The following is an 18,045-nucleotide window of genomic DNA, read 5'->3' on the forward strand; positions in this document are numbered from 1 at the left end:
AATGCTCACATCTAGTCACACCTGTCTTATGGTGCTATACTGAGGGGATCAAAGGCATATAGCTCTAAACTATTTCAAATTCAAAGGAAGGCAATCAGGCTTATTTTTGTTCTGCCAAAACGCGCTCAATGTAAAGAACGCTTCAAAGAATTAGAAATGCTGACATTAACCTCTATTTTTGTTTTTCAATGTCTGACCTATGTGAAGGAAAACTTGAATAATTTTTTTGAACAGGGAATATCCCATGAACATCAAACTAGAGGCAGGAACAACTTGCTCACCAACCGCTACGAGTATGCTAGCACGCAAAAAACATTTCTTGGTTAGTCATCAAAAATGATGAACTAGCAAGGACTTTGTAAAATTATTAATATTATGTTGAGGTACCCACATTAAGTACATACTGTATCAACTACTGCTACTTTTCATTTCTGTTTGTTTTTATTTGTGTGACTGCATTGTATTTCAAGACCAGAATATCTTATATTTGAATATATTTTAATTCAAGTGACTGTCTCGTTCATATTATAATGTACAAAAACAATAGTGTAGAACTTCAATCACAGCTGTTAAGCTACTGAAGTTCTTTTTTTTTCATCATGATACTGTTTCTTTATAATGATTGCATTGTGAAAATATTTGTAACATATGTCAGTGTTGTGAATAAATTTCAATTTCAATTTTTGTTTAATCCTTCTCTTTGTTTGGACATTCTCATAAATGGATATTAATATATCATGTTATTGTAGTTCTTTTAGAATAGTATCTTTTCAATTATTGTATTGTATGTGTAACATTTGCTGTACATTGTGATGGAGGTAATGTTTCTGAAGACCTCAGAAGCGGTTACAATAAAACTTATTCTATTCTATTCCAACCTCAAAAACTTTTGCTCGTTTTTTCGCTGTGATGACACAAAAATGTATGACGACATGTGTAGCATACATGTTTATCATGCATGTGCTACCGTTAGTGGCCAGCCTTATAATACCTTGATAGCGTTCCATCGTTCAATGAAGTGGCGCGCAACGTCGCGTGCAGGCGCGCCTACCACGCATGCGCCGATGTCATGCCAAGGCATGCGCGGAGTCTGGGAACGATCCACCAGGTCTACAAACAAAATAAATGAATTAAATTTTATTTCCAACAAAAAAATACATAATAACACAGTCAACAGTGGTCATAAAAGCATAAAATAAACAAACATAAATATACAGCATAAATTGATAAGATGAATAGGAATCATAATATTGAAAAATTCACTCAAGTAATAATATGGTCTTAAAATCAGCCAGTCGTATAATTCTTTCTTAAACTTGGTTGAATTTTCGTGATTTGTTCATTACTTTTGGGATATTTTTTTATAAAGTCTAAACCCTGGTATGAGATTTAAATACATTGTCGTGACGTAGATAGCCTTTGATAGGGGATATCCAGACCTTAACGAACCAAAAACCACTAAAAATAATTCCTTAATATGAAACCTCACTATAATTATATGTGTTGAGGTAATCATAATAATCTCTTCTAAAACATGAACAAAACTTATTTTAATGTAGTTAATAATAGTGCTATAACTGAATAGGAATCACATTCAGAATCAAAGTTGCTAGTTGCGTGTTGTTGGTTGCTTGTTGCGCTTGTGTGCGAGCAGACTATGATCACACATGCAAAGCAACTTCATTCACAATGTGAAACAACAGCTGCTGCATTCGCGGGTGAGAAAAATTGTTGTGCACTAAAATCGCTTGCTGCTCAATTGTGTGCGAACCGACTTGGAGAGCATTTATTCGAGCAAAAAAAAAGAAACTTACCTTGAAACGGCAGATCCAGATTGTCAAAGTCCTTGACAATGAAGTTGGTATAGTCCTTGCCATACCACAGCTTAGCCGAGCCGGTAAGTCCTTCAAAGTCCTTCAAAATGGCGGTTGCCGGGCCTTTCCCGCCATCTTCGATAAGTCCGTCCCCTATGTCTGCTCTGGAAGCAAAACGAGGAATTTCAAAGTCATCTTCTTCTATAATATTTGTCTACAATAAAATACACGAAGCTTTGGATAAGCTGTTTGATGCAACATCACCCCTGAACTATAGAGATGTTCAGGTTATAATGGTATTTCATTAACATTGTTGTTGCTTTCCTTGTCTATCATTCGACAAAGCAGATAGCGCTATCCTTTTCTACCTCCACAATGTTGCCAGATCGTTTTTCAACAATGTAGAACATATATAGTTAGCAAAATATTCAATCTCAATTATGAATAATTATCAATGGGCCATATGAATAAAACCAGAGCATATGCTCATGAGCATGAGCATGAAACATAAGGTTTTGCTCATGAGCATTAGGTAGAAACGTAAGCATTTGCTCAGTTTTATATGAATAAGCTTTACCTTATACTCTTACCTTATGCTCCTGAACTCTGGAGCAAATGCTCACGTATTTTCAAGATTTTTCACCAGCTGATTCGACTTTGTTTTTATAGCTCACGTAAGCGCTAAATAATTATGCAAGTATAGACACCGCCATAGCCACCTCTAATACCTGTATTAGATGTGGGCTATGACACCGCTTGTGTTTGGTCGTCTGCTCTGTTCTCTATCCATGAATTGAGTTTTAGGTTAGTTGAGTTCTGAATTTTAAAATAATAGCATGAAAAAATGCCCATCTCTATAATAATCTTCAGCATAATCTTATAATATCAATAGCCTTGTGTATTTAGCCACAGTTGTTTATAGGAAATGATTGTATACGAAATACAGATTCTGTGAAATTACTTGGCCTAGAGCTAGATTTCAAGTTTGTGTGGGATGAGCATGTAAATGTAATAGTTAATAGAGTGAGTAGAGATCTTTTTGTGATAAGGAATATGGTAAAATTTGTACCATTATCTGTTTCAAAGATGGTTTACTTTGCATTGTTTCACTCCCATGTTGCTTATGGGATAGAGTTATGGGGAAGCACTGCAGATTTGCACTTCCAAAAAATATTTAAATTGCAAAAAAGAGCTATTCGCTATTTGGCTGGACTCAAATTTAATGAGTCATGTAGAGAGGCTTTCGTCTATTTGAACATTCTAACTCTACCCTCAAATTATATTTTCAAATTATTAGTCTTCACTCACGACCATATCTCAGATCTGGCCACAAACGCTGACATCCACAATCATAATACTAGAGGTAGAAATAAATTAGCTTTAAGACAGCACAGGCTTCAACTGTATGAGAAAATGCCTTCTTACATTGGTTCAAAGTTTTACAATAATTTACCAATTGAGCTGCAGTCCCTAACAAACAAGAATATATTCAAAAAGAAATTATACAGCTTTCTTGTTGCAAAAGCTTATTATAGTTTCAATGATTATTTCTGTAATACATGATTAAAGCATCTAGTAATAATACATTTCTATGTCCTGCACTACTTTTAAAACCTACTTTATGTATCTGATGTCTTTGTACTGGTGCTTATTTTATGTCCATTGATGTGAGTATATTCTCAACAATTCCTCAAGGAATGACCTGTGACTAGACGATATTCAAATGTATATTGTATTATATGCTGTGTTGAATAAAGAGATTATCTAATCTATCTATCTATCTATCTTCTTATAATCGTCTACACCCTCATCTTCTTAAATGTAATTTCCTATTCCGTGATGGCTATCTTTATATCGGATAGGTATCTTTTGTAGGGATAATGGTGATATTATATTTAATGGTTGAATCTAAAAAGTTTTATAATTCTCAACTATTGGTTGTGATCGTATCTGATATAGTCCGTATAGTTTTTTCTTACTCACACTTATTAGTTGAGCCATTTTACTATGAGCAAAAGGTGAAAAGCTGCTCCAGACTAGACTCACCTTTTTTGAAGCATTTGCTTCAAAAGATGAGCGAATGCTCTAGTTTATTCATACAATTTTGAGCATAAGCTTTTACTTTTGAGCAAATGCTCAAACTATTTTTTTATGAGCATGAGCGAAAGGTTTTGCTCACGTTTATTCATAGGAAATTAAGCATAATATATGCTCCATATTTTAGAAGTATAAGCAAATTCTCAACTTTATTCATATGGCCCATTGAATCATCAAAAATATATTTTCGTGGCGAAAAATATATTATTGTTTATTTTAAACAAGAATGATATTACATCAGATATACTTTTATCAGCTATCCTCTATAGAAGGCAGCGACAAGACAGAGAGAATCGGCGATACTGTTCTCCTTTCTTTCTTCACTGTCATTATAACGTGGACCCCACTATAGTACAATAAAGAAAGCTCTGTATTAGCTGTTTGATGTATCATCACTTCTGAACTACCAAACTTATTAAACATTGTATTTTTCATTTTCATAGCAACTAAACTAGTGGTTCTGTGAACAGTAGACCTCACGCAGTATTCTCATCCACAAGTACCTGATTGAAACTATAGACCTTATGGAAATACAGCAATAGACTGGCTTCTCCACACATCATCTGTGTAATCACTTGTCAGCTGATGTATGATGATATTTACTCTAATATTAGCGTATGAAGGAGGCTCCTTTTTCCTTCTATATTATCCTTGAAATGCAAAATTTCCAAAAACCTTGTATATACGTCGACGCGCAATTAAAAAAGGAACATACCTGTCAAATTTCATGGAAATCTATTACCGCGTTTCGCCGTAAATGCGCAACATATAAACATTTAAACATTAAGAGGAATGCCAAACCGTCGACTTGAATTTTAGACCTCACTTCGCTCGGTCAACTAGGCTACTAAATTAGGTAACTTATTTAACTAGGTTAATGGAATCGAACATGGTGAGGTCCACGTTATCATGACAGTGGAGAAAGATAAGATAACAGCGTTGTCGATTCTCTGTCTTGCCACTACTTTCTGTAGAGGATAGCTGATACTAGTATAAGTGGTGATTCTTGTTTAAAATGATCAATTATATTTTAAGCGTAAATAAAATATATTTTTCAATAATAATATATTTCCATAATTGAGATTAAATATTATGTCAACTATATTGTTGTATTATTATGTCAACTATATTATGCCAACAACTACTGTTGTTGACAACAACAGTAGAATAATTAGATGAAATAATTCAAGAATGATCGAATGACTAGAGTAATAAGAAAATTCTGTAATTTAATTCAAAAAATTACTACATTGTTGAAGAGCGATCTAGGAACGTTGCAGAGCGATAAAAGGATAGCGCTATCTGATTTGTTGAATGATAGACAAGGATAGCAACACCAATGTCAATCAAATACTGCCATTATAACGTGGACCTCATAATAGTTTACTGATTACTTGAATCGAGCAACACACACTTACGTTTGCTGAGTAATTCGACTTGAGCAGTCAGTGCCATCGTCTGTGACGTCATCATTAATGACGTCATCATCATGATGTGTCTTTTCTTTATCTCCATCTTCATCATCATCTTCTTCGTCTTCGTCCGATGTGAAAAGGAACGTTTTCCACTCCCGTCCCCTATTGCGTACATTTTCCTTCATCTAAAGACAACAACAGTAGAATAATTAGATGAAATAATTGAAGAATAATCGAATGACTAGAGTAATTAGAGAATACTGTAACTGAATTCAAAAAAATTGGTGGAATTAATGGAATTAAACACAAAATTTTTTTATTAGAATAGAATAGAACTAACATCTAGTATAATTTGATATTTTATTGGAGGATACATACATTTTATTTCTATAATCCTATACTATTAAACGAGCAATTTCTGTTTATATGTTTAGATGTTTATATGTTTGTATTTTACCGGATCTCGAAAACAGCTCTAACGATTCTCTCGAGATTCAGAACATAGTAGGTTTATAATATAAAAATTCGATTACCCTAGGTCTCATCCCCTGGGAAAGCTCGCTGAAGGACATTAAAAGGTTAATTATCGTGTAGTTGAGAAGTTGATATTGTGGTAATTATTCTTATTGAATGAAAAATACTAAGAAATTGTCAAAAACCATAGATTTATTGATACTTAGAAAGACCGGTTTCGGTTATTACACCATGGTCAATCTCTTATAAACTAGAAAAGTTTATCAGGTTTTTAGTTTATCAGAGATTGACAATGGTGTAATAACCGAAACCGGTCTTTCTAAGTATCAATAAATCTGTGGTTTTTGAAAATTTCTTAGTATTTTTCATTCAAAAGGATAATTATTATCCATCTTTGGATAAACAGGTGATAATACCTAATTATTTCGTCGTCTGTTGATGATGGAAGTTAGTGAGCGAGTTCATGTGTGTGGGACTGTGTTAAAATTATGACTCAGCTGTTGAACTTTTGTAATCATTCAATCAGGTACTTAGTGCCGGTCGCAAAAAAACGGGTTATTATTAATCCTAATTATTTCCAGTAGAACCATCTTTTTGAAATTGTCTTCTCTGATTTGGTTCACGTGAAATTAATCAGGATTAAAATTTAACCGGCTTTTGTGAAACGGGCCTTTGTGAGTGGATTTTCTGCATTCCTCTGGGGAATCAATCTCAATTCACTGGGATTATTTATTTATTTATTTATTTATACATTGAAACATACACTATCATTCTTAACTATGAATGATTGGGAGAGGAACAACAGGCTTAAAGCCCAAAACTGTTCCTTTCCCAAATTTAGATGAAAATTGTCCAAAAATAGGTTATGTTTACATTTCACGATTCTTGTCCAATTTTAAGTCCAACATATTTATAAACTAGGAGTTTAAAATTTAGAAAAGTTGAAAACCAAAATTTAATAAGAATACTTCACTAAATCATCACTAATAACTGAAAAATACTGTATTAATAATAATTGAACATTTTAAAACGTGAAAAGAAACTCAAACTTACTCCTAAAACAACATCTGTCATGGTGAATAATTAGATTAGATAGAACATTTCTGTATAAACTATGAATATTATTATAATTTTTTCTTTTGTAATCAATTTTTGATGCTTTTTGTACTCCAGAGCAAAGCTCGGTCCCCGATATTGAACCCTATACAAAAAAGTTAATATTTGAATTTTTAATCGCTCTTTTGCTATTTATTTATTTACATACAAAAGCTCATAGAATAGATCAATGAAGAGCCTTATTGACATCAACTAGCTTAGTCTTGTAAAATTGATGCAGGAATTTACTTTTTCAAATACCTTGAAGTATTAAGTATACAATAAGATTTATAGTTTTTATTACTAGTTACGGTTACAAGTAGACAAAATTTCTATTAAATTTCATTGCAACGCTGACTTTGCATTTGCGAATTCGTTGATTTTCATCACAAGTAATAAATCGAAATAAAAATCACAGTATTTTGTCTTTCTCTACTTGGTCTGTTACATCATAGAGAACTGAAGTTTCGAAACTAATTGCATCATTGTCAGTTACATTTGACTAAAATACTAGGGAATCGACTGAATTATCAAAAAAGTATCAAATCTCAAGTTAGAAAGAAAACATACACATAGAAAAAGAAAATATTGAGTATAATAATTCCAATAATTCAATGCTAATAATTTGGAGTGAATCTCACAAAAGCTATAAAGGTTTTATTAGAATCAGGGGGGGATATATTAAGATAGTTGTCTTTTTTCTGTATAGGGCTACTTGTAATATATTAAATAGAAATTAAAATAAAAATCTCAGTAACCTCAAGTGATATGACTTCATATCACTTGAAAATAACATGTTGAAACATGCTGTGATAAGATAATTTAAAAAAGGGTACTGAGATTTTTATTTATTTTTATAAGATAGTTGAATATATTATTTACTTTTATCTATTATCCAATAATAACCTAACTTGCGTAGCAACCTAGAGGTCCCGGGTTTAGACCCAGATATGAACCAACGTTTTTAGGCAGGCCACTCCGTCTGATCGGATGGACACGTTAGTTGTCGGTCCCGGCTGATGACGTCTTAAATTATATATTTCGGCTTAATTATATACTATAAAATCAGGCTAGGTGAGACCTTCCCGCAGGGGACTCTCCACCAGCAAAACGCCATACCGTAGGAATTTCCTTTTCACCTACCTTGGAGAGAATATTTTTTCGCTGCATTTCAGGAGTGTCTCCCTTATAGTTCTCCGGGCCTGGCTCGTTAACAACGTTGCCATTCATTTCACTAGTGTTAGGTTCTGCTGGGTTATTCGTATCGTTCACTATTCTGAAACAGTCACAAATCACCAACTTTATTGTAAGAGTATCAGAAATATATATGATAAAGCAATTATAACTTATTATGATTGTTCATTCTTAACCCACATCGCAAAGCACAGTTTGTTTTATTCAATTTTGCCATACTTATTGGTTTACATCCCGTGGGAGTTGCTGGTCTCCTATCGGGCGCCTCGCCCCCTGTGGGTTGGGAGAGTCGAACATTGTACTCAAGAATGTGTTGAAAACCAGAATTCACCCACAGTATCCCTGTCGTAGGAGGCGACTGAAAGGGACCCCAAGGCAACTCCAAAAGTTGCCTTGCCTTCAAACCTTCGGGATCAGCCACTACCTCCGTAAATAAAGCCGTAGTGCATTTGTGTGACGTCAGCACAGGTACGGCTCCTACACCAAACAGAAACACTAGCTGATATAGATCAGCTGAAATCAGCCAATTTTTTATTGGTGTAGGAGCCCTACCTGTGCTGACGTCACACGAATGCACTACGGCTTTGTTTACGGAGGTACTGGATCAGCCCCATCAGGGCAGTTTCGGAGGGGCAAAAAGAAAAACCCAAGAGACCAGAGATGGGTGAAACTCCAGGCACGAATGCGGGTCAAGAGGCTGATTCGAGGGTGGCCAGGTGCCTTAGAGGTAATTTGGCGACCCCTTCTTCAGCGGAAGGACCTACAAAGAAGGCCATGAGTGGAACTCACATACTGCCCTACTAAGAAAAAACGCAGAATCTACAAAATTTTCTCAAAATGAGTTATTTATATATCAAAATTCTCAGCTCAACGAGCTCTATCTATTGAAATAAACGCAGTATTTCCTTTTCTTTAAGAAATAATGACATCAAAAACGCAGTATCTACATTATATTTCTTTTTTTACTAAGCAAAAACGCAGTATTTTCAATGCATTAAGGAAGAACGCAGTATCTACAGCTCAAATACTGCGTTCTTCCTTAGGAACATCACTTACTGCGTTCTTGCTTAGTATATTGGAGGCGACCATATGATATTTGCAGTAACTGACAGAGTGTAACACAGCTCAACCTAAAAAGGAAAGATTTAACAGTGATGATAGTTTGCCTTTCTATATGATATAATTATATCTATTCTGTTTCAACAAAATTAAATGACTGTACTGCATTTTTTTCCAAGGTGTAGGTATAATTTTCGTGATTTTTACTAAGGGAAAACGTAGTACTGCATTTTTACTAAAGCACTGGAATGAAATTTTGGTGGTTTATACTAGAGAAAAACGCAGTACTGCATTTTTGCTTATCCCACTTGTGATTAAAGAGATGCTATTGCCCGGTAAAAACGCAGTATCTGCTTCTTAAATGCCCTAACATGAGTTTATGTGGATTTTTACTATTAAAAATAATCTTTTATGTAGACTTTATCTGCATACATCCACAGTATAAGGTAAAACCTATTTTAGTTGTTTCAAACACAATTCAAACTTTGACCTCATTTTTCTCAGTTTGGTTACTTCAGTAGATACTGTGTTCTTGTTTAGTAGGGCAGCATAGGTCACGAGGACTAATCAGTCTGATCACACTGGATGTGGGATGACATCAATTGAAAATTGATTGATAAGAATGATAATACTCCTATAACCATCCCTTTTAAATTAAGAATCTTGATGTAAAATTACAAGTTAATCAGAAAATTGATTGGTAAGAATGAAAATAGGCCTATAACCATCCTCGGTAAATCAAAAATCTTTATGTAAAATTACAATCTAATCAGAGAATTGATTGATAAGAATGAAAATAGTCCTTTACTATCCTCGGTAAATTCAGAATCTTGATGTAAAATTACAATCTAATCAGTTCATTAGTTTATTATTTATTTATATATTTACTCTTATGGCTTTCATTGGCAGAGAGATCCTTTCGGATTTTCTGCCTCGCCGTATTACCCAATGTCATTTCCTATCAACACTCAAGTTTATAGGTTATGTCTTGGGTTCTTCATTCTCTCACTAAAAATTTGCACTTTCACTTCCTGAGTTCCTATTTTATAAATTTTAAAATCAATAAAACTATTTTCAAACACAAAATCACATTTAAAAAGCAAAAACTATAAAATTATGATGATAATATTGAACTGAAAATTTCACATTACAATTTTTTCCATGGCAACCAAAAAGTTCATTAGTTCATAAGTGATGATGCGTCATTCGTGAATTTCCTATCCATGTATAGGACAATATTCCTTTCTTTATAATTGAGATAATAAAATAGGACTAGTGACTCACTTCATACTGTCTTCGGACTGACTAGACAGCTTGACCACGCCCACACTGAGTGAGTTTGTCATCTTGACCAATGAGACAATGCTACTCTGTTCGGCTGTTGCTGCTGCTGCTGCTGCATTTTCTGCTAACGCTGCACTTTCAGCTGTAATAACTGCGCTGCTGTCACGATGTTTAATGCTGCCAAGATCGGTCAATCTGTAAGAAAGAAACTTTATTTCGCCAAAATACAAAATCACTAGAAAATATTTATAATAAGTAGTACAAGAATAATTGAAATATACATACATAATCATAGAAATGAAAAATACATTGTACGAAATAAAACACTGTAACATCAATCACATAAGTTAATGAGTCATAACATCAGTCTTAGGTAGGCCGTCCACTGGAACCGATTTCTTCCGAACTAGCATCGGCCGAAAACTACCGAACTCGTCCGAACGATCCATTAACAAAGAAAGGAATAGATACTTGTCCATTGCAACAGGTTCATACGGCCGTCTCCGGCCGATCAATTTTTCGATCCGAATTGAATGGGATTTTCCGGCTCTATCCGGCCGAACTAACTAGTAGAGCTGAGACAACAAGGTGTTCCTAACCTAAAATTGTTTCACAGTTTTGTTTGTTTTTGTTTTTTGAAGTTGTTCTGTTTTATTATAGGTATTTTGTCGCTTGTTATTTATAATTAATTCTAAAAGCTAAAATCTTTACTTTTCTATGATTTGTCTTTATTCTTACAAGTATAGAATACTCAATTGTATTTGGAACTCGCTCCTCACTCACAGGCATTTGCCCATATGAGGCTTCACATTTTATATTGTATATAATATATTGTATTTTTGTAAAAGAAGAAGAAAATAAATCAATTTCAATTTCAATTTATATGGACAATGAATAGTTGATAAGTTTGGTCAAGAGCATGTTCCATTGTGGGATATGCGATATAAAAGATATCATCGTTGTGATGTTCATAGGAATCTGTGGACAAAGATTGCTAAACAAATAGGATCTGAAGGTGAAATTATTGAAATGACTAACTAATTTAGTGGATATTTATTTACTCGATTTTCAAAATATCAATATAATCATGGTTTATTAAATTTGTTTGACTATGATAGTAGTTAATTCACTAATTGACAACCAGCCAACTTCTGAACTAGACTGACGTAAACGGTACCATATTCGGCCGAATTAACGGCCGGTAGATTCGTCCGATACAACGGCCGAACGGATCGGTTAAATACGGTTCCAGTGGACGGTTACCCTTAGGGTGTGATCACATTGAATGCGTACATGTGCAAGTGCACATCGAATCATTCATGAGTCGAAAAACAAGATTTGAAAGTGACATTGAACACGTTGTGACCAGATGCGCACACAAAAAACACTGACCAGCAAGTGCAAACGTTCAGTGTGAATGTACCTATTGCTTATTCCAGATTTTGTTTCTCAACTGCAAGCTTGGTCTTGCATAACCAAGCGTGCACTTGCACATATACGCATTAACACATCCAATGTGATCACATACTTAGATTCATGAAGGAAATGAGGTACGTTATTTGTCACAATACAGTAAAACTTTCCAAACAAAAACACTATTAAAACACTTAATTGAAACAAAAGCAGGAAATAAATATATTTTTCTCAACATAACTCTACAGGTGTTGCTAGCAAAACCAATTCGTGACAATCCACATGTTGGCCCAATGAGTACAAATGACGACTAGCGTCAGAATGTGGATGGATGCTTTACCAGCGCTGGTATTCACTGGCCTTCACTGGCCTACGTTGGCCTCCGCTAGAAACAAATCGGGCGATGGCCATGTCATACATGACATCAAAACCCATTATATTTTATTGAAATATTATTTTGTGAAGTTGGAAATCTGGTCGCGGATTAAATTATTAAATGTAATTGATAAAGCGAGTAGATCTCCAATGTGCAAAGATGAAACATGTGTTTTTCACGTTTAGTGAAGGCAATATTATGATTTTTAGCTCCATACTATACAAACAAAAGTGAGTCGACTTTTGGTCTGTGAATCAAGGCTGCAAGTTTTTTCACATACAGTAAAATAGATTTTGCATTTTTCTTTCGAGGCCCGTATTCTTCAAACCGTTTGTGAAGTATAGTTGTTGAGTTAAGGCATTGCTTACCTGAAGGATTCTGTCTTGAGAATTCAATTATTTATTTATTCATGGACAGAATCACAAATCATATAAATATGATTAGGAAGGAACAACAGGCTTGGCCCAAATCTATTCCATTCCCAAATTTTGATTATAGGCTGTCACAGTTCGGGCAGTTTAAACCTGCATAATTGTGTTTTCGAGATTTGAATCTTGTAGGGAAAGCTGGTGCTTTGATTCAATCAGTTGGCAGAAGTTTTTTTATATATTTATTTATTTAAAGTCGGGAGTGGTTTTAACCGGACCTTTGAGGATCAGGCCAAGGGACAATTTCAAGGTAAAGTTAAGACAATAGTTCATTGTACATTCTTTTTCCAGACCTATAGTTTTAAATAATAATTTGTTTTTATTTTCAAAAACCTGAACGACCACAGATCAGTAAGCGAGTAGCCCTTAATTATTATTGATTATTATAATCAGAAATCTTGATTTTTGTTATAGTTAATTTCATATCATTTTTCAAAAAATTATTTCCTTTTTTTAACCAGTAATCTTGATTGTGTTAGATGTAAATATATGATATAGTTTTCATAAATTATATAGTAAATTGTTCATTTTTGATTTCATCATTACACCCACCTGAAAACCAGGTTTTTAGTTTTTCGTTTCTTTATATCAATTACATAATAGTAGTTCGTTTCCCGCCATCACATATTTGGTGAAGGCACCTAGATTACATATTCCGTAGAGGTTCTCACCTCATTAGATTACATATTTGTTAGAGGCGTCTTATCAAGTTTACAGCCAACGAAGGCCAGTGAAGGCCAACGCTGGCAAACCACCCATCCACATTCTGGCGCTAGTCGTCATTTGTATTCATTGGGCCAACCTTAGATCAGTCATAGAATAGACACGCCCCATTGTATATTCATACTGAAAGTCGATGAAGCCAACATCTACTGCCATATCACCCCATTGTGACGTCAGCATCGGATAGAAAACCTTTCTATAGAGTCTGTTTACATTGTTTTCCATAGCAGATTTTGTCTATTTCAGCGGGAGTTTAACATTTTCATAAATAATAATTTACTTCCATCTGAAATAGACACAATCTGAAAGTTTTTTATTCGATGATGACGTCACGATGGGGCGATTTGGCAGTAGATGTTGGCTTCAGAGGCTAGACTTCCCAGCGTGTCTATTCTATAACTAGTCTAATGGGCCAACATGTGGATGCGGCATAAGGCTTGTCACGAATTGGTTTTGTTTGCAAACCAACAATCCACACTTGTCAACCAATGAGTGCTATTCACTGTTTTGTAATCTGCTTTGCTGTTTTTTTTTCAATGTAATTGAGTTGCTATAGGCCTAATTAAAATTAATTATGATTACTATTTTTATAGGTTTTATTGTGTTCCTTTTACGGTAGTCATCATTTCAGTTTCTGTCATGGATATGTCACTCGCTACCGCTGGACTTTGTAATCTGATGAGGAGAAAGAAAACTATATGTAATGGTTTTTGATGGTTGTTGAATAAAAACAAATTATTATTTAGAATTATACGTCTGGAAAAAGAATGTACATTGAACTATTATCTTAACTTTACCTTTGAAATTGTCCATTGGCCTGATCCTCAAAGGTCCGGTTGAAATCACTCCCGACTTTAAATAGAATATCGGGGCACCGAGCTTCGTTCGTTATTTTTATTTATTGATAAACAGAACACAATTCTCTAAAATGATCGTGTTTATATTTCACAGATGGCTATACGTCATCTTACGAATTTCGGGGATGCGATATTTTAATTTTTCACATACTCACTTTTTTACTATCCACAGCTGTTTCAGCCAAGGATGAATTATCCTTTTTATGTCGTTCAGCGAGTTTTCTCAAGGATGAGACCTAGTGCAATCGAATCTGTATATCATAAACCTACTATGTTCCAAATTTGGTGAAAATCGTTAGAGCCGTTTTCGAGATCCGTTAAACATAAACAATCAGATATAGAAATAGCCAGATATAAAAATAACCAGATATATAAATAAAGAAATTGCTCGCTTAATATAATAGGATGATGAATATATAAAAAAAAAAACCTTCTGCCAGCTGATTGAATCAAAGCATCAGCCTTCCCTACAAGATTCAAATCCTGAAAATACAATTATGCAGGTTCAAACTGCCCGAACTGTGACAGCCTATAATTGAATTCTCAAGACAGAATCATTCAGGTAATCAATGCCTTAACTCAACAACTATACTTCACAAACGCTTTAAAGAATACGGGCCTCGAAAGAAAATTGCAAAATCTATTTATGTGAAAAAACATGCAGCCTTGATTCACAGACCAAAAGTCGACTCACTCTTGTTTGTATAGCATGGAGCAAGAAATCATAATATTGCCTTCACGAAACGTGATAAAACACACGTTTTATCTTTGCACATTGGAGATCTACTCGCTTTATCAATTACATTAAATAATTAAATCCGCGACTAGATTTCCAACTCACAAAATAATATTTCAATAAAATTGAATGGGTTTTGATGTCATGTATGACAACTTGATGAGGCACTGGTCACATTGCAGTGTGGATGACAAGACCAACACAGCCAAGCTTGACCAGGCTGGGCCAAGTGTGGACTAGGCATAATAATAGTACTGAAGTGGGTATCTTCTAGGACTACTTGAAGAGTAGTTTTGATGTTTGTAAGATTTGTGGTGAGAATGACCTGTGGTGATGATCGTCCCATCGACCGTAACAGAGGTCAATGCCCCCTACAAACGCCACACTCTGATCCACCACTACCACCTTCTCGTGGTGCGCCCACAGGAACACCCCCGCCTTTGTGTGGTCCGGGTGTCTCAGCACCTGAAATAGAGGAGCATATTCATAATTGATAAAATAAGTATAACCTAATTCAATTTTATAAAATTACTAGTACCCTTGTAATATTTCCAAATTAAACATGAATATCGGGGGACCGAGCTTTGCTCTGAAGTGTAAAAGCATAGAAAATTTGTAACGAAAGATTGAATTTATAGTTTAAATTTATTTATTCATTTTCTCAGTCGTACAATTATTTTTACAGTTATATGAGGAGACACAACAGGCTTTTGCCCAAAACTGTATAATACTATCACTCATCAAAATAACAATTTATTCACTATCACGTACACCCTGAGTAGCTTCAGAGGTGGGTGATTGATACCCAGGTGTTGCTCCTGGATGACTTCGCTCAGTCGTAATGTGGGCGGGGAAAGGAGGCAAGTCGAAGTTCCTCTTCCTTCTTCTTTGTGCCTCAGCTGGCGTGAACAGCACCTCCTGATGCTTCTGACGGAGTGAAGGTCGATCTCTTCTCTGATGACACCACTTTGATGTAATTTTGTATCGGCCTTACGGCCTCGGTTCCGCTCCAGTGAAGTAGGAAAAGGAAGGACAGACAGGATAGGGACGGCAGACAACGGTCCGCTGTGCCCTGGGGAGAAGGAAGAATAGGGACGGCAGACAACGGTCCGCTGTGCCCTGGGGAGAAGGAAGAATAGGGACGGCAGACAACGGTCCGCTGTGCCCTGGGGAGAAGGAAGAATAGGGACGGCAGACAACGGTCCGCTGTGCCCTGGGGAGAAGGAAGAATAGGGACGGCAGACAACGGTCCGCTGTGCCCTGGGGAGAAGGAAGAATAGGGACGGCAGACAACGGTCCGCTGTGCCCTGGGGAAATGGGAGGACAGGGACGGCAGACAACGGTCCGCTGTGCCCTAGGGAGATGGGAGGACAGGGACGGCAGACAACGGTCCGCTGTGCCTGGGGGGAATGGAAGGTCAGGGACGGCAGACAACGGTCCGCTGTGCCTGGGGAAATGGGAGGACAGGGACGGCAGACAACGGTCCGCTGTGCCCTAGGGAGATGGGAGGTCAGGGACGGCAGACAACGGTCCGCTGTGCCCTGGGGAAATGGGAGGACAGGGACGGCAGACAACGGTCCGCTGTGCCCTAGGGAGATGGGAGGACAGGGACGGCAGACAACGGTCCGCTGTGCCTAGGGAGATGGGAGGACAGGGACGGCAGACAACGGTCCGCTGTGCCCTGGGGGAATGGAAGGTCAGGGACGGCAGACAACGGTCCGCTGTGCCCTGGGGAAATGGGAGGACAGGGACGGCAGACAACGGTCCGCTGTGCCCTAGGGAGTTGGTAGGTCAGGGACGGCAGACAACGGTCCGCTGTGCCCTGGGGAAATGGGAGGACAGGGACGGCAGACAACGGTCCGCTGTGCCCTATGGAGATGGGAGGACAGGGACGGCAGACAACGGTCCGCTGTGCCCTAGGGAGATGGAAGGTTAGGGACGTACGGCAGCCAACGGGCCGCTGTACCAGGGCAGGAGGTCGAGGACGTACGGCAGCCAACGGGCCGCTATACAAGGAGCAGGAAGGTTGTGAGCGGAATGCTCTGGTCTGGGGCTCGTCCGGCCTTAAATACTCCCCAAAGTGGAGGGGATGGAGTTGTGCCGCCGCCAGAGGCGGTGGAAATCGTCTTGATGCGCGGAAGGTGGTGCGCCATCGGTACCTTCCTTATCTCCGCGGTCGGCTAGCATTGCTGATAGCCGAGCGTCTTTCAATAATATTATTTATTATTTTCTCGTCACAATTTTACTTTGTGACACCCCACTCCTACTTGGGAGGGGGGGGGGGTGTTCGGAGCCCTTCTATGGCACCACCTTAAAAGGCGTGAGCCATCTAGGCATCACCTTAAGAGGTGTACACCTCTCAGGCATCACTTTAAGAGGTGTATGCCGCTCAGGCATCACCTTTAGAGGTGTATGCCACTGCCTATAGGCATCATCTATGCCTGGTCTATGGGCACATATTTACGCCGTCCATCCGGTAATTGGATTTTTTATACGTGGCTTGCCAGCCCGTTTGCGCTTTCCTGGTGTTGTGTTGCGGTGACACATCACCGGATCCTTATTTCGAGAGGGGCCTGGTCTGGGAGCCTGGGACGGTGGGACTACTTCCTTGATGGTCGAAGACTGTGTTGGCTCTTCTATGTCCATATCCGTTGAGGGTGGCATGGACTCCTCCACATCCATGGCAGTGGGGGGTGGTGTTGTCTCTTTCACATCCATGACAGGGGGTGGTGGTTTTGTCTTTTCCATATCCCTCTTGGAGTTACCACTTGTGTTGGTGGCTGAAGCATGAATCGTGGCCTGCCATTCAGAGTCAGTCATCTCTTCCCTGTGATCCATCACTATGTTGCCCCAGGATGCTTGCCTTGGAATATATGACAACTCCGCCTTTCTATCAATTAAGGCATTGGGTTCGACTCTGTTCAAACCAACCTGCTTGAACCTCCCTTTTGTCGCGATCCTTGTTGTCCTGAGACTCGGATTGTACAGCTGCTATTGTTGGGATTATTGTTGTATTAGTTCCCAATAAGAGAGATCGCGACGTAATTAGCTGACATGAAGGATTCAATGGGTGAGGATCC

General features: G+C 37.3%; 1 protein-coding gene across 1 annotated transcript in view; it reads right to left on the reverse strand.

Moving 5' to 3' along the window:
* The window catches only part of LOC111061682 (phospholipase D2), a 67,784-nt gene that overhangs the window by 23,835 nt on the left and 25,904 nt on the right, over window positions 1-18,045 (reverse strand). Inside the window, exons 11-15 of the mRNA XM_039422667.1 lie at window positions 15,291-15,430; window positions 10,433-10,627; window positions 8,039-8,171; window positions 5,330-5,511; window positions 1,815-1,978 (exon numbers count right to left, since the gene is read on the reverse strand). Coding sequence (XP_039278601.1) covers window positions 1,815-1,978; window positions 5,330-5,511; window positions 8,039-8,171; window positions 10,433-10,627; window positions 15,291-15,430 — 814 coding nt within the window. The remainder of the gene's footprint in view (window positions 1-1,814; window positions 1,979-5,329; window positions 5,512-8,038; window positions 8,172-10,432; window positions 10,628-15,290; window positions 15,431-18,045) is intronic.

The sequence above is a fragment of the Nilaparvata lugens genome, chromosome 3 (genome assembly GCF_014356525.2).
Source record: "Nilaparvata lugens isolate BPH chromosome 3, ASM1435652v1, whole genome shotgun sequence".
Lineage (NCBI taxonomy): Eukaryota > Metazoa > Arthropoda > Insecta > Hemiptera > Delphacidae > Nilaparvata > Nilaparvata lugens.